Source organism: Equus asinus, chromosome 6 (genome assembly GCF_041296235.1).
Source record: "Equus asinus isolate D_3611 breed Donkey chromosome 6, EquAss-T2T_v2, whole genome shotgun sequence".
NCBI classification, from domain to species: Eukaryota; Metazoa; Chordata; class Mammalia; order Perissodactyla; family Equidae; genus Equus; species Equus asinus.
In genome coordinates, this window is record NC_091795.1 from 80,244,640 (window position 1) to 80,265,305 (window position 20,666).

At 49.1% G+C, this 20,666-nt stretch overlaps 2 protein-coding genes across 9 annotated transcripts; one reads left to right on the forward strand and one right to left on the reverse strand.

Annotated features, from left to right (window-relative positions):
- Nucleotides 1-107: 107 nt before the first annotated feature.
- On the reverse strand, nucleotides 108-4,464 carry ATRAID (all-trans retinoic acid induced differentiation factor). The gene is made up of 7 exons (XM_014850356.3): nucleotides 4,284-4,464; nucleotides 3,471-3,592; nucleotides 1,565-1,636; nucleotides 1,281-1,352; nucleotides 1,059-1,180; nucleotides 661-758; nucleotides 108-448 (listed from the first exon to the last, which is right to left on the reverse strand). Exons 1-7 carry the CDS (start codon nucleotides 4,380-4,382, stop codon nucleotides 344-346), a joined length of 690 nt encoding a protein of 229 aa, XP_014705842.1. The 5' UTR covers nucleotides 4,383-4,464; the 3' UTR covers nucleotides 108-343.
- SLC5A6 (solute carrier family 5 member 6) lies at nucleotides 3,917-16,075 on the forward strand. 8 transcript variants are annotated; one of them, XM_014850351.3, is made up of 18 exons: nucleotides 3,917-4,116; nucleotides 5,170-5,236; nucleotides 7,456-7,548; nucleotides 8,327-8,872; nucleotides 9,216-9,281; nucleotides 9,614-9,665; nucleotides 10,038-10,105; nucleotides 10,480-10,634; nucleotides 11,054-11,194; nucleotides 11,404-11,533; nucleotides 12,095-12,183; nucleotides 12,610-12,722; nucleotides 13,062-13,129; nucleotides 13,581-13,667; nucleotides 13,810-13,991; nucleotides 14,201-14,304; nucleotides 14,543-14,658; nucleotides 15,057-16,075. In XM_014850351.3, the coding sequence occupies exons 4-18, from the start codon at nucleotides 8,480-8,482 to the stop codon at nucleotides 15,207-15,209; spliced, it is 1,917 nt and encodes a 638-aa protein (XP_014705837.1). In that variant the 5' UTR covers nucleotides 3,917-4,116; nucleotides 5,170-5,236; nucleotides 7,456-7,548; nucleotides 8,327-8,479; the 3' UTR covers nucleotides 15,210-16,075. The 8 variants fall into 8 exon arrangements, with proteins under 8 accessions (XP_014705837.1, XP_014705841.1, XP_070368490.1 ...); XM_014850352.2 differs by lacking the exon at nucleotides 3,917-4,116 and adding an exon at nucleotides 4,653-4,792; XM_070512388.1 differs by lacking the exon at nucleotides 3,917-4,116 and adding an exon at nucleotides 4,667-4,683.
- The last annotated feature ends 4,591 nt before the right edge of the window (nucleotides 16,076-20,666 follow it).

Consider the following 20,666-nt stretch of genomic DNA (forward strand, 5'->3'; position numbering starts at 1 on the left):
CCCGCCGAAACCTGAAAAAGCAAACTCCTCCAAGGCGGTCTGTCCCACCCCAACCGAGAAACGCACAAAGCCAGGGCGCCTTTCCCTGAAAATAAAAAACAAAGAAGAAGAAGAAGAAAAAGTTTTTATTACAGTTAACAGTACAAATGGGAACTAGTACTAGTTCTGGACTGGAGTCTCCATGCCCCTCCAGCGTTGTGCAATTTTCTATCCTTCTTCCAAAGGTGGCCTCAGCCTTGAGGAAGATCCACTGGCCAACGATGCGTGTCTAGGAAGCAAATCTCCCTGGCTGGGCTAAGATAGATCAGGACGATCTTCAGGTCAGTAGGAAGACCTATGTGATTCATGAAGCCTTGGCTTTTCGGCGTTGGGTTCCCCAAAGCAGGATAGAGATGGATAACGTGGTGGATCCCAGAATCCCAAAGAACATAAGCAACGGGAATGAGCCCTGTGAAAAACAGACAGTAAATCCTGATACAGCATTACACCAAGGGCTACACCCTATCACCCAGTTCCTTCCTTGTATACCTATCCCCTCATCCAGGGCAATTCCGTTACAGTTTCCTTCTCTAGGCGATTTGCATCTTACAGCTCTTGTTTCAGAGAGGTGCTTACTCTGTGCATTTCTCTTCTCCCTAATTAGAAGGTCTAATTTCTCACCTGGCGCATACACTTGTAACCATGAAAGCCATCAGCACAAACACACTGCAGAAGACCTGGACCATCAGGCTCACAAGATCCATTCTCAGGACACATTTCTGGGAGCCACAGAAAAACAGAACATTACTGGATCTTATTAGGTATGTTTCTCAAGCATCTGTTTCAACTTAGATTCTCTCAATTATTTCTAGGTTCAAGGTAGAAGAAAGAAGATTATAGACAATTGGAACATAACAACAATAATAAAATACATTATAAGACCTTTTCTTTCCAAGGGGTTAGAACCTCAGAAACCTGAACAACAGGCACTTAAGCAACTCAACTGTCTTTCTGACCTAAAGTAGAAAACACAAAGGAGGAAAAGCAGCTCCCAGAAAGGTGGAGGTCAGACAGCATACCTGGGTCCCCAGTGCTGTTGCAAAGGTTCCTTTGCCCTTGGCAGGTTTGGTTGTTTGTATAAAAGGTGACAGTATCCCAGGCATTAATACCTCCAGGACAGCTGACATCTTGTGGCAGTATCCTGAACACAACATAGGCAGTCATAATATGCAGCTCAAAGTTGCTGAGCTCACAGTACTGCTCCTGTGTGATTCTCTCCCCTACCCTATACCCTCACTCACAGAGTCTGGAGCTGGGTAAAGCCACGGAAGGTGCCGGCCAAGTCATCCTTGAGGGGGTTTACTTGTAGGTCTCTGCAAAGCACACACTGTTAGCACTGTGCTCTAGGAAAACACCCTACTTCTATTCACACATCTTCCTGGACTGGTAATCCAGTTCTCATTCTGAGTTGTCCAAGTTTAGACATTAATATTCAAACACCTTTTTAGGAATCCATCCTTAAAGAGTTTCCCATCAACCCTTTGCCATAGTCACCTTTTGGAAGGAAGGATAACCAATAACTTACATGATTATAGCTGTATGTGCCTGAGGAAAGTGTGGACCAGGGTCCTTCAGCGAACAGTTCTGGAGATCCAGCCTGACGAGAGAAAGTAACTGTTGTAACTATGTGTCTCTCCTCTTCATCATGGTAAGCTAACATAACCCCCTTTTCAGCTATTATTAATTGAACACAGCTGTGTACAGGGCCACAAACTAGGTGCTGTGGTAGATGTTTTGATCCTGCATTGGCCAATTCAGTCACCATTAGCTACATGTAGCTACTTAATTTAAATTAAAAAAATTCAGTCCCTCATTTGCACTAGCCACATTTCAAGTGTTTAGTAACATGGTTAGTGGCTACTGTATTGGAGAGTACAGATATGGAGCATATCCATCATGGCAGAAAGGTCTATTGGACAGTACTGTTCTTATTAGTATATCTATGCATCTGTGCATATATGAGAAGAAACTTGTTTCTTATCTAGATTAGTGAATCTCATAGTCATATTATTATGATTCTCAGAGACACAAAGGGCCTTCAAATGGAAAAAAAATGCAAGTCATATAAATTGAAGTTTTTTCCAAGTGCATTTTCTACCACAGATTGGATGTAAACTACTGGATATTAAGAAACATGCCACAGTATGTTTTCTTCAATATCTATTGTAGAATTCAACTAATAATCTACAAATATTTACCAAGTGCCTACTAACTGCAAAAATTGGGAGAATGAAAAATAACCCCTCAGTATCTTAGCTTTCAAGTGGCTCACAATGTAGTAGAGGAACAAGGCCATCACCAAAAATAAAAACAATATAAACATTAAATTACAATATATAAGAAGTCACAGGACAGTAATTTGAGTGGTACAGACACTAAGGATTAGAAGGAATAAAAAAATAGAAAGATATTACTTTGCTATTTAGTTAGGGACCATTCACAAAGAATGTTGGAATTAAAGGATGGATATCTCTTAATGGGATGGAGGAAGGCAGTTTCAGGTAAAGAGAGAGGCCTGAAAAAATAAACAAAGGTGCAATGATTTTGGAGGTAGGCGAGTCTGGCTGAAGCCAGACCCTGGTGCAGGGTTTGGGTGGACAAATAATTGGAAATAATGTTGGAAAAGTGGGTTGGGATCAGTCTGTGGTAGTTCATGGTCTGAACTTTATCCTCAGGGCACAGACACTTGTAAGTCTAATTTTAAAGCCAGCGAGTGATAATGGAAAAAAATTGGCTTTCATAAAGTTTAATGTAGAGTAGTATTTAGGTAGATTAGGGAAAGAGAATGGAAGCAAGACATATGACATTTTGAGTTTGAAGTGAGGGTGCAGTGAAGAGGAATTGTTTAATAGGAAGCTAGAGGTACCCACACATACCTGGAGCTTGGAGAGAGGTCAAAGGATACTAAAAGAGATGTAGTTTTGGGAGACACCTGCATGGTGGTTACAGCTGAAGCCCTAAGAACAGGTGGATTCTCAAGAATGTAAAGGAAAAAATGCAGGGACTAACCTGCATAAGGGGACAGGAAGAGGCATTTGCCTTAAAGACAAACATGAATTCATCAGAAAGGGAAGAAAACCATATTAGCATAGTGTCTTGGAGGCTAAGGGAGTCATTTCATGGACACACAGTAAATAATCCAAAGAGTTGACAGTAACCAAGAGAACAAAGCTTTTTTTTTTTTTTAAACGAAGCCATAAAAGCCTCAAAAAAAAAAAAATTATGACTTTTATGCAGTTTCAATCAGAAAGAACCACAGGGTTTTTCACCTAGCCAAAAATGCTATAATAGATTTAAAAGTCTGAGAATCATGGTTTAGATGCCTCCAAAACAGGCACCAATATTTATCCCAAAAGCCAATCAAGCAAGCCTCGAAGAATCCGGTTTGGGAACTCTTTTCCAGTATCCAGGGATGTCTTCTCCTCCCTCACCCCAGGATGGTGCCCTTCTGATTCAGGCAGCAGCGGGCATGCAGCATTAGCCCTGGTGTCTGCTTACAGTAAAGGGCCACTTCTGACAAATTTTGCACACTCCCTGGACACTGGATGCATATCTGCAGAAGAGAGAAAACTATTAGGACACCAGAAAGAAAAGCCAAGAAAAGAATGGAGATCAAAAGTTAACTGCCAGTACACTCTCCACAATTCCTCTAACGCAGGGCAGGAAGTGTCCTACCTTTTAATCAGGTTTACTGAGATGTATTTCTTCCCCTAGAGCCAAGCGCCAAAAAGGCGCACCAGAGACTTTCTGTACCAGACCTCACTCAGGGAAGGCCCTCTTCTTTGAGGGTTTAGTTTTAGAACATACTTATTATGCCCTCTCCAGTGATTTCTCAATCTGACAGCCCGGTTTGGCCGGGTGTAAAAGAATTGCAGGTACACAAAGAACTCATCATCAAGCATTACAGAAGGGACAGTCCCGCCACGGCACGATATACGGCATTCGTCCGTGGCGAGCTTGCACAAGAGCCAGAGGACTCTGTAGAAAGAACTTATTCAAAGATTAAGGAGCGAGGAGATCAAATTTCAAAGGTCTTTGGACGTCGGCAGGGCGAGGGTGCTGGGAGACCCGGGCAGCGTGAGTACTCGGGAGCCGGAGCCTGCTCTGCTCCGGCTGGGGAGGCCTTGGGGGCGAAATCGGAGCTGCGGGCCGGCTGGAGAGACGGGAGAGCCAAGGGCGGGCGAGCAAGACACACAGCTGACCAGCAACTCGGCTTCGGCCAGACTTCTAAGTTGCTTCTGTACCTCGGGTAGCGCCAGAGCCCTTTCCACGCCCAGAGCGAGGAGCAAGGCGGCAGCCCAGGCCACCAGGCTCGAAGGACGTCCGCGCTCGCGAAAGGCCATTTTCCGCTCCCTTCGTCCTTCTCAGCTGCTCGCGAGACTTGCGCGTGTGGCCCCGCCCCCCCGTGCGTCACGCCCTCGCCCGGGGGTGGCCCGGGGCGGGCTGTGGGTTGGTGCTGCTGGCAGAGGTCAGCGCTCTTCTCCGTGCGCCCCGGTCCTGGTTAGAGGGCACTGGCCGACCCCCTCTCCTTTTTCCATTCACCGAAGGCCTCCCCCACCACCACTCTTTCAGCTGCGCGCTCCTCGTGCCCAGACGCCGAGGTCACTTCTCCACAGCAGCTGGGGCCCTCTCCGTTCGCCCTCAGTAAACATGGCGGCGCGGGGGCGGGCAGGGGGCGGGGCCCACTGTCACCCGGCCCGGGCGCAGGCCGGGCACTCCGGCGCGGCCGGACCCACGTGTGGAGACCTGGCAGGTGGGCCGGACGGGGCGGGCCGGGAGGGTGTGGGCCCATACCCTCAGGAGAGTGGCGATAGGACGGGGAGGGCGGGGCGAGCCGGCCCCCCGGCTTGGGGGCCCGGGAAAATCTGAGGTGTGAGCAGCCAGGTGGTAGTTGGGCCCGCCACCTCGTGTGTGGAGGGAAGGAGGAAAGCCAGGAAATAAAGAGGGTATGGGTGATGGAGGAGCGAAGGGCGAAGGGCAAGCCCGGGCGGGAGGAGACGAGCCTGGGGACGCCCCGGGCACCCTGTCCTCTTCACCTCAGTCCTGAGACCGCGCCGCGTCCGGAGCCCTGGCGCGGAGATGAGGGCGAGATAGACCGACCCTAACTCCTCATCTCCTTTGCCCTCGCAGCAAAACGGAGCGATGCTGATCTCAGGAAGAACGACGAGACTTTCTTAGCCCTGGCTGAGCCACGGAGGTGAGGGCAAGGCGAGCGCTGTCCCAGGGTGGCCCGAGAGCTCAGCGAAGGGCCCCGGGGGAGCCCCGCGCCCGGATGGACTGAGTGTTGGCTTTGCTTGGGGCCGGCCAAAAGCTCATGACCGCTAACCAGAGCTCATCTTGAGTAGCCGGCCCAGCCTTCCCTTCCACATACCCCCGGGTATCTGGAATCTCCTGAAAGGATTTGCTTTCAGCTGGCTGGCTGGCACTTTTTCTAAGGCATTTTTGGTAGTTATTAGCAGTCTCATGAGGGCCCCCAAACCCTTTCAGATCTTGAGGAATTCTGGGCATAAGGACAGATTTTGAAGGAATCTTGGGGGCGTTTGGTCCTGCAGCGGCTCCTTTGCCTTTTGTAAGAGTCAGAGCAATTCTTTGACTCCTATAAAATGACCAAAATGAGGATGGGAGTAGGGCGGTGGAGAAGGATACTCTTCCTTTCTTGTGTGTGAGTTAGACTCTTTAAAAGGAGTCTCACAGCCTGCTTTTTGTGCCCCGTGTGTTACTGTTTCAGTGAAACAACTCAGCTCTTCCTTTGGGCTCCCACTCTCAGAGAGATGCAAATCCCTAGAGTTTGGATCAGTGTAGAGTTTTTAGAAAGCCACTGTCATGTTTGATGAAGGCTTTTTACTGGGTCAGGTTTTTCGTGTCTTGCCTGGCTCTGTCTTTCTTCAGCCATCCAGGAGGGTTCTCCACCTCATACAATAGAGTTCCGTCAGGAAGCCCTGCCAGTTTACCCCAGAAGGAGAGGGTCTCCATTTCTGTATGTCTGTGTTCCAGTCTACACTGGGACCTTTCTTCCTTTGTCCAACCACCTGCCTATCCATGTCACTAACCTTTTTCTGCCACACATTCTTATTTGCACACAGCAGACGTCTTCTCTTACTTCCCAGTAGTTCCCATCACCTCTATCATAGCAGTAAAAATTTGCCAAAGACGGGTGAGAAAACTTGAAATGTTGCAGTGTATTGGACAGAGGTCCAGGGCGTCTTTAGGTTAAACCATAGTGGCCTGTTGGTAACACTGTTCTGGGGACTAACATTTCTGACTCTGTAGAACACGTGATCCGAGAGTTGCCAGTCTGATTTCCTTTCTTCATTGGCCCCAGGAGGTTCAGAGTTCAGGTTTGGTGTGTGTAAGGCTGTATATTACCAGCCAGGCAACATCTGCCCAAGAACACTGTGGAGAGCCAGAACACAGCCAGGCTGATCTTTCTCCTAGTGGGCAAGAGCAGAAGACATAGCTTATATTAGTATGTCTCTAGATTAGTTAGAATCTAAACTTTGTTCCATAAATAACTGACTACAGTTAACAATCTGCTCCTCCCCTGGTTCTGGGAGTAGTGAGGGTAGGGGCCCTGGTGAATCATCTGTCATATCTGCAGATAGCACTGTGTCTTTCTCTCTTGTTTTGTGTTATGCTGTGTAACCCTTGAGAACTACAGAGTGTTCATGTAAAGTGCATAACCTGAGACATGGTGTTTTGGAAGTGAATAGCTATGGTTATTTTTTTATTACTCATTATTACTAATGTTTATGAAGTACATAGGACACTGCCAGGCTATGTAGCAGGTGCTCAGAAAATGTTAACTGTCATCATTAGGCTATCCAGATACATGGCATTCTCTGGTATTTTTTTCCTCATACCAATAAGCACTCCAAGAAGTAGACCTTATAGACAGTGTGGCGTGAATGGGAGCAGATGGATGAGGGATCGATCACTAGAGCTGGGTTCTGATCTAGCCTCTGACGGTAATCGGCTCTGTGGTTTTGGAAAGTCATCTGGGCCTCAGTGTCTTGTCAGTAAATGAGGGGGTGGTAATAAAGATCTCTTAAGATCCTTTTAAGTTTTGAAATGCTATGATGTGGTCCTTGTTCTGAGGATAATGGTGTATTCTTTGAGGATTAGTATTTCTTGTGCAGGAGTCAGAAAAGCAACTTTCACATCTTCTCTCAACTCCTCCTTTCCAATTCCCTCTAGCACACAGTGCCAAGTGTGACTTACAGTGAAAGCCTAATCCATCCAGGAATGCTGTTGAATGTGAGCTCCCTGCTTGCCATTCTGGAGCCTCTAGGACTGAGCTGGAGTTTGGGGGCCATAGGGTGATAGGGCCATTTGGACCACAGCTATTGGTTCCCTGAAGGGGCCAGAACAAATAGCTACTGAGCTTCACTCCACCCTCACTTCCTCATCTCACCTCAGCCACTTACAGAGCCAGACCCTCAGCCTCTGCCCAGCTCCAGACACACAACTTCTCCAGGCGACTCTGCCTCGGAACAGGGATTGCTTCTCTAGGTAGGTGTCTGCCTCAGTGGGACTCTCCCAGCCCACTCTCCCTGGCTGGTTTGCTTCTCTTCGAAGTGCCTGTAATTGTAACTCTGAACCCCTGGCTCCAGCATGTTGCCTTCTCACTTTTAAATCCTCCTGCTCTTCCTGGACCTGCCGTTGACTGTGGTGTTACAGGTAGAGGAGCCAAGAGGTGGATATCAAGGCTTATCTAGTGGTGTAAGGGAGAATGTTAAGAAAGGGGCATGGAGTGATTGACCTGGGATTGCCTGGAATGGAGTTTGCGGTTGCCATAGAGATGATCTTCCTGGTGATCAGTGCTGAGAAGGGGTGCTGTTAGGAAGGTGACACTGGGAATCATGACAGGCGGGGACTGAGGCCGGGGGAATAGAGGAAGCCATGCTGTCATTAGTCTCCCTTTCTTTTCCCCTGCTGGGCTATGGCGCCAGGCTGGGCCCTGCTGGCTTAGTACATTGTAGTGACTGGATCTATGCCTACAAGCAGAGCCAGGGAATTCTTCTAAGAAAAAACACGGGCTAGAGTTGATTTTTCTTTTGTTACTGGGGTGGAGACCTAAGAAGTTTCTTAAATTTCACAGCTGGGTATGCCCGGAAAGATCTTGGCCGGGTAGTTGTCTCCTGGCTGTCTCACTCTGCTGCTTTCTCCAGATCTTCAAGGGCTGCCACAGAGGTGGCTGGTCCAAGTTTGGTGGGTTGGGATACACAGGCCAAAGGGTAGGTGGCCATGAAGGCAGGATAGACCTAACTAGAAGCTGATTCCTTTGCAGCTAACCCTGGACGATGTCACTTGGTGGAGGAGGAGGACTGTGAGACTTTGGCTGGGAGCCAGGTTGTAGCCACTTGTCTGCCACTGCTCAGGCCAGTGGCAGCCCAGAGCCCAGGCACAGCAAGTGGCTGCAGGTCACAGACACAGTAAGGATATGAATGTGGGGGTGAGCACCTCCTCTCCCCTCCCCCCACCCTCAGACACAAGCGTGGTCACATCCACCTTTTCCACCGTGGACTATGTGGTCTTCATCTTGCTGCTTGTTCTCTCCCTCGCCATTGGGCTCTACCATGCCTGTCGTGGCTGGGGCCAGCATACCATTGGCCAGCTGCTGATGGCAGACCGCAAAATGACCTGCTTTCCTGTGGCACTGTCCCTGCTGGCCACCTTCCAATCAGCCGTGGCTATCCTGGGTGTGCCGTCCGAGATCTACCAATTTGGGACCCAGTACTGGTTCCTGGGCATCTCCTATTTCCTGGGGCTGCTGATCCCTGCACACGTCTTCATCCCTGTCTTCTACCGCCTGCATCTCACCAGTGCCTATGAGGTGAGCAGGGAGGAAGGGAGGAGCACATAGGACCCGCAGGGTCGGGGATGGAGAGGAAGAACAGGGCACCTATGAGAGATCTGGGCCCCTGGATCTCCTCTGCCTAATGAGAGTGACAGAGAGCATCATGTGTTTACAAGTTCTAAGTGAGATCAGGTGGGGGTGTGAGTAGGGAGAGGAGGAGTGTGCTGTACTGTGTGGGGCAGAGTGGATATGAGTTGGATATTCCCTCATGTTCCTGCACCTCTTGAGAGAAGTTGTGTGTGAATTGTGAGAGGCAGAGTAGGAAGGAATACCTTTTTTTTAATATACATTTCTATATATTTTTATATATTTCTCCTAGTACCTGGAGCTCCGATTCAATAAAGCTGTGCGGGTTTGTGGGACCGTGACCTTCATCTTTCAGATGGTAAGTGGAATGAGGATAAAAATTGAGCCTGAGACATGGTAGAGGGACCTGAACTCAGGCTTGCTGAAGCAGTTGGAGCCTTCCCTGCTCTCAAACTGGCAGGATTGAAATTTCTGCCAGGGGTCAGTGTCACTGAAGCCCCCAGAGGCATCCTACTTCCCTTTCCTTCTAGTTTCAGCACAGAACCTGTGGTGGCAGCAAGCCAAAATTTGGAAGAAGGGAGAAGAAAGGGAGCCTAGGTGAAGGGAGGCTATTGGGATATTGGAGCTCCATCTTTCTTCCTCTTTGCCCACCTTCATCTTCCCTCATGTTCTCTTTTCCATATCCAACAGGTGATCTATATGGGGGTTGTGCTCTATGCACCATCATTGGCCCTCAATGCAGGTGAGGAGTCACAGCCCCTGGCAGGCTGGGAAAACACCACTGGGAGGTACAGGAAAAGGAGAGTGTGCAGAAAAGAATCTGACCTTGGCCAGGGAATTATTTCACTGAATGGGCCCTTGGCTGGTCTCTACCAGAGGTAGAAGCAGGCTTGGTTCAACTCACTTGAAAGCTAACCAAACATTGCCATGCCCCATCTAAACTGGTTAATCAACACCTTTTAGTGGACCTCTGCAAACTCTTTTTTTCTGTTGTGGTGAATGATTTATTTTATCCTTAATGACCAAATGCTTCATCTTTTACCAGGGCTTCTCTGGCTCGTTGCCTGGGAAACCCTCTTCCAGAGACAAGAATGTGACTTTTATTTGTTTATAGTGACTGGCTTTGATCTGTGGCTGTCAGTGCTGACCCTAGGCATTGTCTGTACCGTCTACACTGCTCTGGTAAGTACGTTAAGTCTTAGGGGAGGAAGGAGAAGAGGTGAAGTGTAAGGAGGGGAGATGGGAGGAAATGGAAAAGAAAGGATGAGATAACAAGGTAGGAGGGAGATGAAATAACAATATAGATGAGGAAATGGGATGAAATTCTAGGGTGGGATGAAATGAGATGTAGAAGATGGGATGGGATTATGGTAGGGGATGGGGTGTAGGTGAGTGGATAGCATATGAACTAGGGGATGTGGTAGGAATGATGTAAACAGGGTCTCAGCAATTATGCCCCTGGTGGTGATATAGTGCCCTCACTGGTGGCGGGGTGTCCTCGGTGGTGGAAAGTTTGAAAGACATCTGTGACAGGTGTGCTATCTTTTTCCCTGCAGGGTGGGCTGAAAGCAGTCATCTGGACAGATGTGTTCCAGACACTGGTCATGTTCCTAGGGCAGCTGTCAGTTATCATCGTGGGGTCAGCCAAGGTGGGCGGCTTGGGGCATGTGTGGGATGTGGCTTCCCAGCATGGCCGCATCTCTGGGATTGAGTAAGTACACCCTTTCCCCTCTCTGGGGTCTGTAGTGCCTGGGAGCTGAGCCCATCCTAGAGCCTGAGCTCAGGGCTGTAGTAAGCAGAAGGCAATCTGTGGAAGCCTTAGGTGCAGCACTGAGATAGGTGGGAAGCTGGCACTGCAGAGAGGGAGGGTGATCACAGGGGTCTGGCTGGTGGTTAAGGAGGGTCAAGACGTTTTTAGTACCTGGGATGAGGCCGTGGGTTGGAGGAATGGAACTCTCCCTCTAACTTGCATTGTCTTTTGAGTCGATCCAATTCTTGTGTTTAGTAGCTCCTTGGCCCTCGCAGCGATGTCTCTGCTCTGCTTTCCTCTGACCCCTGTTGTAGGAGGGCGAGGAAGGCTGAATCTTTTTCTGGGGCTATGGCACAGTGACCAGGTGGTGTCTGTTGCAGGCTGGATCCAGACCCTTTTGTGCGGCACACTTTTTGGACCTTGGCCTTTGGTGGCGTCTTTATGATGCTCTCCTTATATGGGGTGAACCAGGCTCAGGTACAGCGCTACCTCAGCTCCCACACGGAGAAGGCTGCTGTGCTGTGAGTGCAGGGACAAGAAGACTGGGGAGCAAGGGCTGTGGGAAGAGAGTGGACCCCAGTTCCACAGAGGCAGTTGGGTGGGGGCAGGCTGCCAGAGCACACACACACCCATTGGGGTTGGGACGTGGGTCTGCTTTCTGGGGGCTTGGGGACATGCCAAGGGTATCTGTTAACACCCTCTTTCTCCTTGGCACTGGCCTCTTTTGTAGCTCCTGCTATGCAGTCTTCCCTTGCCAGCAAGTAGTCCTCTGTATGGGCTGCCTCATTGGCCTGGTCATGTTCGCCTACTATCAGGAGTATCCCATGAGCACCCAGCAGGCTCAAGCAGCCCCTGACCAGGTGAGAAGGCCTCTTTAGCCCCCTTCTGTGCCAACCTGGGCCCCAAATAAGAGTGTCTGACTGGCTGTAGGAAGGACTCCCACCCTGCATGGGAAATGGATATAAAATCTCTTTCCACTCTGGGATTCTGGCGGTCTAGCATGTCAGTGTCCCAGCCCCCAGCATCACCTAATCGCAGTGCTCAGCCTACTGGGTTGGCAATCTACCTTTATTGACTTGCCACCATGCACCACATGCTCTGCTGAGAGCTGTCCCACACCTGGTCTCATCTAACACTCCCAAAAGCCTCATTCTGCAGAGGAGAAAAGAGGCTCAGCAGGTAGTCAGCATGCTCCAGTCACCCTACTGGTTGGGGCAGAGCTGGGGTATGAACTGTGCCGTTCTCTCTCTACAGCCCATTTTCTTTTCATTTACTGTGGGGTCACCCTCAGCGGCTGGCCCCTTCCTGATGCACCCAGTCCCCATAGACTTGGGGGCACATGCAAGGGTGCTTCTCGCATGTCTCACCCTGGGGCAGGGCGCCTCTCTCAAGAGAGCTGTGCACTTGTGCTCTGCTTGCAGTTTGTCCTGTATTTTGTGATGGATCTCCTGAAAGGCCTCCCAGGCCTGCCTGGGCTGTTTGTTGCCTGCCTCTTCAGTGGCTCCCTCAGGTACCTACCTCTCTGACCATTTCCCTCAGTCTTGGCTCAACTGACTCCTGCTTGGTACAAGGTGATGTGGAGGAGGGGATCCTGCTGAGTTTCTCATTGTGCCCACCCATCTGTGGATGACAAGAGACCGCTCATCTGTGTGGGACAGACCATATCCTCTCCCAGGAGATGCCCCCTTTTTGGAGAAGGATTCTTTTTTTACAATACCAAAAATTGATCTACTTGGACAATATCTGTACCCCACTCAGAAAAGGACAAATGTCCTTGCCCCAGGCCTCTTCCTCTGCTGCCAACTGTGAGGATGGTTTTTGGCTACATGTGTCACCTCCTACCTTTGGGGCACTGTTCCCTCAATAGAGTCCCTTGTTAATCTTGCCTCCCCGGCTCCCAGACTCAAGCAGCTCATCTTTTTCTTCCTCCTTTCAGCACCATATCCTCTGCTTTTAATTCATTGGCAACTGTTACGATGGAAGACCTGATTCGACCTTGGTTCCCTCAGTTCTCTGAAGTCCAAGCCACCATGCTTTCCAGAATCCTCGGTGGGATTACGCTTCCTCATCTCTTCAATCATGTTCTTTCTAAGACATACCCCAAGCACTGTTGTCAGTCTGCTTTAAGGCACCGGCTTTGGCCTGGGCTCAGCGTGCTTGCTGAATGAAGCATACAACCTTGTTTACGGCTCAGGGCATTTCCTGGGGAGGTGTCAGAGTCACAGGGGAGTGAGGACAGAGTGGGAGGGAGCTGGGGCGTGAGGTAATATGCCCTGTTTCCAGGGACACAGAGGTAGTTTTTGGCTGGGGAAGGAGCTTTGTTCTACTTTTACCCTTTTTTATTGTGTTAACTCACCTTTGCTTGTTTCTTCCCTTCTTTTTTCCTAGCGTTTGGCTATGGGCTACTTTGTCTGGGAATGGCCTATATTTCCTCCCATTTGGGACCCGTGCTTCAGGTAATGACTATGGAGAGAAGAAAGCAATTTTTAAGAGAAAAAGGGAGCTAACTGAAACAGGAAATTGAGAAAGATGGCTATTGTGACAAGAATGACATAGGGGGCAGGTGTCGGAAATTCCCCTTTGATGGATCACCTTTACCTATGAACAGACTCTCAAGTAGCCAAAAGCCCCAGAGTCATTCCTAGGACATTGTTGGCTCTGAGAGATCTAAGGATCAGCCTCGGAGAAGAACCCAGAGCACATTCCCTTAACCCTCCCTCCCCTCTGGAATCCTGCGTTCTGACGGTTCCAGGTAGAAGAGACAGATCTGACAAGTGGGGCTCTGAGGCATTGGCGGGTGGCTGTGTTCTACATTGGTGAGGCGGGGGTGGGAGGGGGTGGGGGGTTGGGTGGGGAGTGTCTCTGAGCATATGTTCTCTCTGTTTTTCTCAACCCTGTCCTCTGCAGGCAGCAATCAGCATCTTTGGCATGGTTGGGGGTCCGCTGCTCGGACTCTTCTGCCTTGGGATGTTCTTTCCTTGTGCTAACCCTCCTGTGAGTGACCCTCTGGCTCCACAGTCATGTGCAGGGGTGGAGTTGGGAAATGACTTGGCAGGGCTCTCACCATGAGTGCTGGGAACTGGGTGAAGGTTTGGTATGGCATTGTGACAGGAGAGTGTGCCATGTCTCTGGGCAGGGTGCCATCGTGGGCCTGTTGGCTGGACTCATCATGGCTTTCTGGATTGGCATTGGGAGCATAGTGACCAGCATGGGCTCCAGCATGGCACCCTCTCACCCTAATGGGTCCAGCATTTCCCTGCCGAGCAATCTGACCACTGTCACCATGACTACCCTGATGCCCTCGACCACCCTCTCCAAGTAAGTCAGGGCTCATTCTTTTTCTCCTTGGAGGGAATAGCTCATTTCTGAGGGGTTTCCCAGGGGCCTTGCCAAAGAGACCTCAGGGAAATGTTATGTTGAGTGTTGGGTCCCAAGACCTTAGGACCATGCAGGTGGGTAGAACTAGGTGCCGAAGGAATGCCCTGTCAATTAATTGCTTATTGTCCTCGCCTCTTTGTTCTCTGCAGGCCTGCAGGGCTGCAACATCTCTATTCCCTGTCATATTTATGGTACAGCGCTCACAACTCTACCACAGTCATTGTGGTGGGCCTGATTGTCAGTCTGCTCACTGGTGAGGGGGTGTGGAGTGGGGACACAGAGAAACAAGGAAGGGCTGAGGGAGGGAGCTCAGGGAATCTGGGGTCTGGAGGTCAGGGAATTCTGGGCTCCTGGGTGTCTGTAACAGTCATGCTTCTTGGCTGAGCTCTGCGAGGTGGGTGGGGCTGGGGGCTCAGAGCCCCGAGAGCAGAGGGCTTGCTGGGTGTGCACTGGTTCCATGGTAGGAGACTCAGAAGCGCCTTTACCTTCAGGGGGAATGCGGGGCCGGACCCTGAACCCTCGGACCATTTACCCAGTGTTGCCAAAACTCCTTGCCCTCCTGCCCATGTCCTTTCAGAAGCGACTTCACTGCAGAAGCTGTAGCCAGGTAGGACCTATGTTGTGCAGATTGGCTCCTCCTTTCCCTGTCCAGACTCCTAGTGCACCTTCCAGGTTCCCTTCCATCCCTTTCTTTGTCCTCCCCCAGCACCCGTTTTGCTGATTATTTGCCTGAGCCTGGACTGTCCCACAGCAGCTGCCCCGGCTCCTTCCCACAGGGCAGTGCTGGCTTGGTGGGCAGAAGGGTCTTAGCCTGGAGAGGCGCACAGTGTGCTGGTCCCTGCACCCCTGTGCTCTGCTCCCCCCTTTCTCCCCTGCCCCCTTCTTGCTGATCTCCTTTCTAGCCAAGGTCAAAGCAGGGTCTTTCACCCTTTCCGCATGGGTTCCTTTAGCACCCCTTTGTCTCATGTTCACCCCACCCCGCTGCCTTTGTTCTGTGCTTCTCAGGACCTCTCCATGGACACTGCTATGTTTCCAGAGAAGATGAGTAATGGGATGCTGAGGGGCAGCAGAGACAAGGAGGCCATGGCAGTGCCTGAGGAAGGCTCAGCGCACCAGGCGAGCAGCCCCACCTTCATCCTCCAGGAGACCTCACTGTGATCTGGACTCAGGACCCAGGCCCAGAGACCACCCTGTGTTATAGGGATGAGTTACTTGATGTGTTCTGCAGAGACTATCAGGGACTGAATGACCAGATGACTTAGTTCTCCAGGCCCCACACCAAAGACTTTGTTCTTAGGGGTTCATACTGCACTAGAAGCTGTCATGTCACGGGAGGTGTGAGGGTATGACATGGTTTTTCCTTGTCTCTTGCTAGTTTGTTCTGTAAAGGACCAGACTTGCAGGAGGCAAGATTTTTCCAGAAAAGGGGACAGAAGTGATTCCTTTGGGAAAAGGATAATGGCTTCTGACTTCATATGGCCAAGTTCCTTTGAAGTGAATAGAAGCAGCAGTGCTGGTTATAACTGCTCGGGGGCCCAATTTGGCAAGATTGACCATCTCCACCATAAAGCTCAACGTTGCCTCACCCAGCTGTTGTTTCCCTTTCAGTTCCATCTAAGCACAGATGCTGTCAGCCGTAAAGGGCCCCTGTGACTGCTTTCAGGTTGTCTGTGACACCCAGACCCCTCTCATTCTTATCTGTCTACCTCCATTCTTGAAAGGTTTTGGTGTCCCTGAGAGGCCTCTTGGAATAGACAGGTACATCCCTCTCCTTTATGTAAAGTAGGGAACCTTTACACCTTGCTGCCCCCACCCTCCACCTCTGTAATGGCACTTGGGGATGGGGCAGATGTTGATCAAAGAAACTAGGGCATGACCAGGTCCAGTGTGGAGTGTGTGATCCATCTGACTCCTGAGCCATGCCAGCCTAGTGTCTTTTTGTCATTCATGCTTCCATTTCCTTTTGGAGTTTCTTCCCACATGTCTTTGTTCCTAGGGAATAAAAACTGCCATTGGACTTAGAATCTGGGCTCCTGTACTGTCTGCAGCTGCTCTTGTCTACCCCAACCTCATTCTTGGCCAGGATAAAGAGCCCCCTCTTCCCGTGCACAGGTGGTCTTCTGCTGAGGAGAGACAAAGGGACTATTGCTGGCTTCTCAAGGTTTCAAGTCTCTGCTCATAGTCTGTTGCAAGTCATGCCCCTGGCATGTCTGCAGGGGGCAGAGTTGGGCTCATCAGGGTAGAAGATGCACATTCTCCCTCAGCTGGTTCTTATCCCCTGTGGCTCAGTCTGTACCCTGTTGTACCCACCTTGTCCTTGACCAGAACACTCACTGCTGCTCTGAGATTTTCATTTTTGGGGCTGGAGGAAGAATGCTGCTATTTGGCTTTAAAAATAGAACATTCGAGGTGGACTTTTATGGTCTTGTGGAGAGCACTGTTCACGCCCACCCACACCTGGTCTCTGCCCCAGCCTGGTCCTGTCCAGCTGCCCAGAAGCAGCTCTGCAGAAGCTCTCCAGGCCCTTCAGCAGAGACTTGGTCCCAGGTAGGACTGTGGACAGCCCCAGACCAGAAAATGGTAGATTGATTCTACCCTGAGGTCTGTCCTCCACCTGGGGGCTAAGGGGGTACTGTTCCTGGCTAACTACCCCACCCCACAAAGCTGCCAGGGTTCTCCATTTAACCAGCTCTCGTTTGTTCATTCTTTTTTTTTTTTTTTTTTAAGATTTTATTTTTTCCTTTTTCTCCTCAAAGCCCCCCGGTACATAGTTGTATATTCTTCGATGTGGGTCCTTCTAGTTGTGGCATGTGGGACGCTGCCTCAGCGTGGTTTGATGAGCAGTGTCATGTCCGCGCCCAGGATTCGAACCAACGAAACACTGGGCCGCCTGCAGCGGAGCGCGCGAACTTAACCACTCGGCCACGGGGCCAGCCCCAACGTTTGTTCATTCTTCAACGTATTTATCCATCTCCTGCTACAGGCAAGGACTTTACCTTGGCCGTCATTTTACAGCTAAGGAAATGACTATGTCACCCCAGTACCTTGCACCGATGCCACCATTGGTGTTTCAGGGTTGCCCCCATTTAGTCTCAAATTCTTGAATTTTATCTATGCTTGCATAGAAAAGGGTAAAAATCCCCACAGGACTCAAAGCTTTCAACAACTGTGATATTTAAGGGGAAATGATAAAAAGATTCACTTCTCCATATAAATAATGCAAACTCCGTAACAGAACAAAGATGCTCCTTCATTGCTAACACAGTAAACTTTCACCTTCACACAGCATTTTTTAAAAGTGCCCTTTAGGGGCCGGCCCCGTGGCCGAGTGGCTAAGTTCGCACGCTCTGCTTCGGTGGCCCAAGGTTTTGCCAGTTCGTATCCTGGGCACGGACGTGGCACCACTCATCAGTCCATGTTGAGGCGGTGTCCCACAAGCCACAACTGGAAGGACCCACAACTAAAATATACAACTACTTGTTGTAGGGAGAAAAAGCAATTTAAAAAAAGAAATATTGGCAACAGCTGTTAGCTCAGGTGCCAATCTTTGAAAAAAAAAGAAATTAAGAAAAAAAGTGCCATTTAATGATTGTGAAGATAGAGTCTAATATACCTGGGTTCGAATACTGGTTTATCCGTTTGACGTCCTGAAGCTTCAGTTTCTTCATCTATTGAATGTGAATTTCACAGGTTGTTTAAAGAGTCAATATTATATTGCAAGTAAAAGACCTATGCATAATTATCTATTGTAGTTTTCAAATCACTTTTCATATACTGCCTGATTTTATGCGTAGGAGAGAAGTACATCCCATATCATTGGCATTTTTCATGGAGAAGGTAACTGGATTGCTTGGCTAGTGAGTGCTTGAGGCAGAGCTAGAACCAAGTCTGTGACTCCCAGGAGCCCACCAAAGTTGTATCTCTGTTGCCATGGAAGCATTGTCCTTTTGGATAGGGTGTTCACACAGGTGACAGGGTTTCTCCTGAGAGCAGCCCGGAGAACAGTGAAGCACTAAATGGGGTGCTAGTGTACCATCATGCTAGGACCTTTTTAGGTTGGTGCCTTTCAACTGTTCTTGACTGAGACCCACAATAAGAATACATTTCACATCATGATCCAATACACTGATGTATTGCATTATGTTACTAAACATGAAAATATACCTCTGGGTGTAGTTAATATTTTCTGAGCTCTTCCTCCTCCCTTCCCTTCCTGAATAATTCAGTCCTAAATCCATTATGTGGAGCAGAGCAAGGTAGGCATTCATACTGGGGGGCTGTCTGGTGTGGATTTCACAGCTCAAGTGAAATGAGGGAGGCCATGCATGGGAGTGGCCCAGCTTAGACGTCATAGCCTAAGCAGGATGAGGAGAACATCTACACGGAGGGGCGGTTTGCTGTGGGGTGTTAGAGCTCAAGCTCAAGGGGGAGGAGAGCATCCTTGTGGGTGGGTCGGCTGGTGCGGAGTTGGAGCATGAGAAAGGCATCCCCATGGGAAAGAAGACCTGGTGTGGAGTGGAGTGAGGAGGGAGTCCATGCATGGGGGCAGCTTGATGTGGGTGTCAGTCTGAGCAGTGTGGAGAGGACAACAATAAGGGACATGGCTTGTCATGGGTTTTCAGAGCCAGTGTGCGTGTGTCCGTGTGTGTCCCATGTAGAGAATCACAACCCAAATAGAATGAAGAGGGCATCTACACATGTGAGCAGCTCAGCCTGGGCTGTTGGAGCCTGAGTGCAGTGAGGAGCATCTCTATATGGGTGGAAGACCTGTGGTCAGGTGGGAGCCTAAGTAGGTGAGGGGGTCATCTGCCACAGAGGCAACCTGGGGTGGGGTGTCAGTTTAAGTGGGGTGATGAAAACATCCATATAGGGGCCAGGCCAGTGCAATTTCAGAGCCCGAGTAGGATGAGGAAGGCATATATGCAAGAGACAGGGATGGGGCTTTGACTACATGCAGACGGATTAAGCAAATTAGTCTATTAAAGATAATGTGAGCAATATTTCTCACTATTGGAAAAGGGTGTTACATGCATGGAAAGAGAGAAAGCAAGAATGAATCCTGTAGTGGTGAATTGAAGTAGGAAATGTTGGCATGTGTTCACCCATGGTTTTCAACAGATCTATGTAGATATAGAAATAAATAGGGATGGAAGTAGCCCTGTCTACTGAGAAGGTCGAGGAGCAGTAATAGCCCAATAGCAATAAATGCTTTGTGCCTAGATCTTGGATTCTAAATACTATTCTCCACTAAAAACAAATGACAACAACAAAACCCAGGGCTTCTTGGAGAAATAGCTGATTCTAGGGCTGGGATCAAAGCACAAGATGTGCCTGGAACATCTTGTGCCAGAAGGCAAAGAACCACTCAAGGAATGATAAGATGATATCAAAAAGACACGGAAGTTATCTCAAAGGGACTCCCACTGGCCAAAGCTGAGACAATCTGAGCATTAAGATAGTAGTAATGGATTAGAAGACATTGAATGAAAAAAGGAGGGGCCGGCCTGGTGGTGCAGCGGTTAAATTCACACCTTCTGCTTCAGTGGCCCGGGGTTTGCCATTTTGGATCCTGGGTGCGGACCTACACACCACTTGTCAAGCCATGCTGTGGCAGGCGTCCCACATATAAAGTAGAGGAAGATGGGCACAGATGTTAGCTCAGGGCCAGTCTTCCTCAGCAAAAGGAGGAGGATTGGTGGCAGATGTTAGCTCAGGGCTAATCTTCCTCAATAAATAAATAAATAAACAATAAAATTAAAAGACCTTATTAAAAAAAAAGGAAATCATGAGTTCATACTGATAAAAGTAAGTAATAAGTCAGAATTTAGATGAGAAATGGTATATTTACATGGTTTCAAGTACTTCCCTCTACACAAAATACTTATTAATTACAAGGGAAAAGGAGTAACTTTGTAGTGGAGAAGGCTGGCAGAAACCATCTTAGCTGAGTGATCAAAACGAACATCATCTGAAACAGGATAAATCAGTCATGCATTACCTGACAAGATGCAGTGGGAAGAACACAATCACTTCTGTGATACTCCTGTCAAAGATGTATAACCTGAATCTAATCATAAGAAGACAGCAGAAAATAAAATTGAGACATTTTATAAAATAACTGGCCTGTAATCTTTATTGGCTTGTAATTATTGGGACCATAGGTGAATTAGAAATAGGATCTGAGGATTAGATGACAGTAACACTAATTTCCTGATTTTGATGCTTCTGTTGTAGTTGTGTAGGGTAGTATTCTCGTTGGTAGGAAATACACAATAAGTTTAATTTCAAGCATGACCTATTGATGTGTTGCAATTCACTGAAAACAATGTGGTGCTAGGCTTTCTTCCCAGCTTTCAAACACAGAATCTGTTCCTTTCCGACTTCCTGCCACCAACGGTCCCAGAATTCTAAGGCCTCCATGGACTTTCTGTTTTCCTAAAGTGGCCACATCCTATGAGAAGCCAATTCTGGCTGTTCCCCTTCCCATGAGAAACAAAGGGCCCATCAGCCTCCAGTCCCAGCAGCCAGCCTTGGTTCTCCTCTATCTGACAGAGCAGAAAGCTTACGACCCCATGGCAGGTTGGTGACGAGCAGGGTCTGGAGTCCACTTGACCA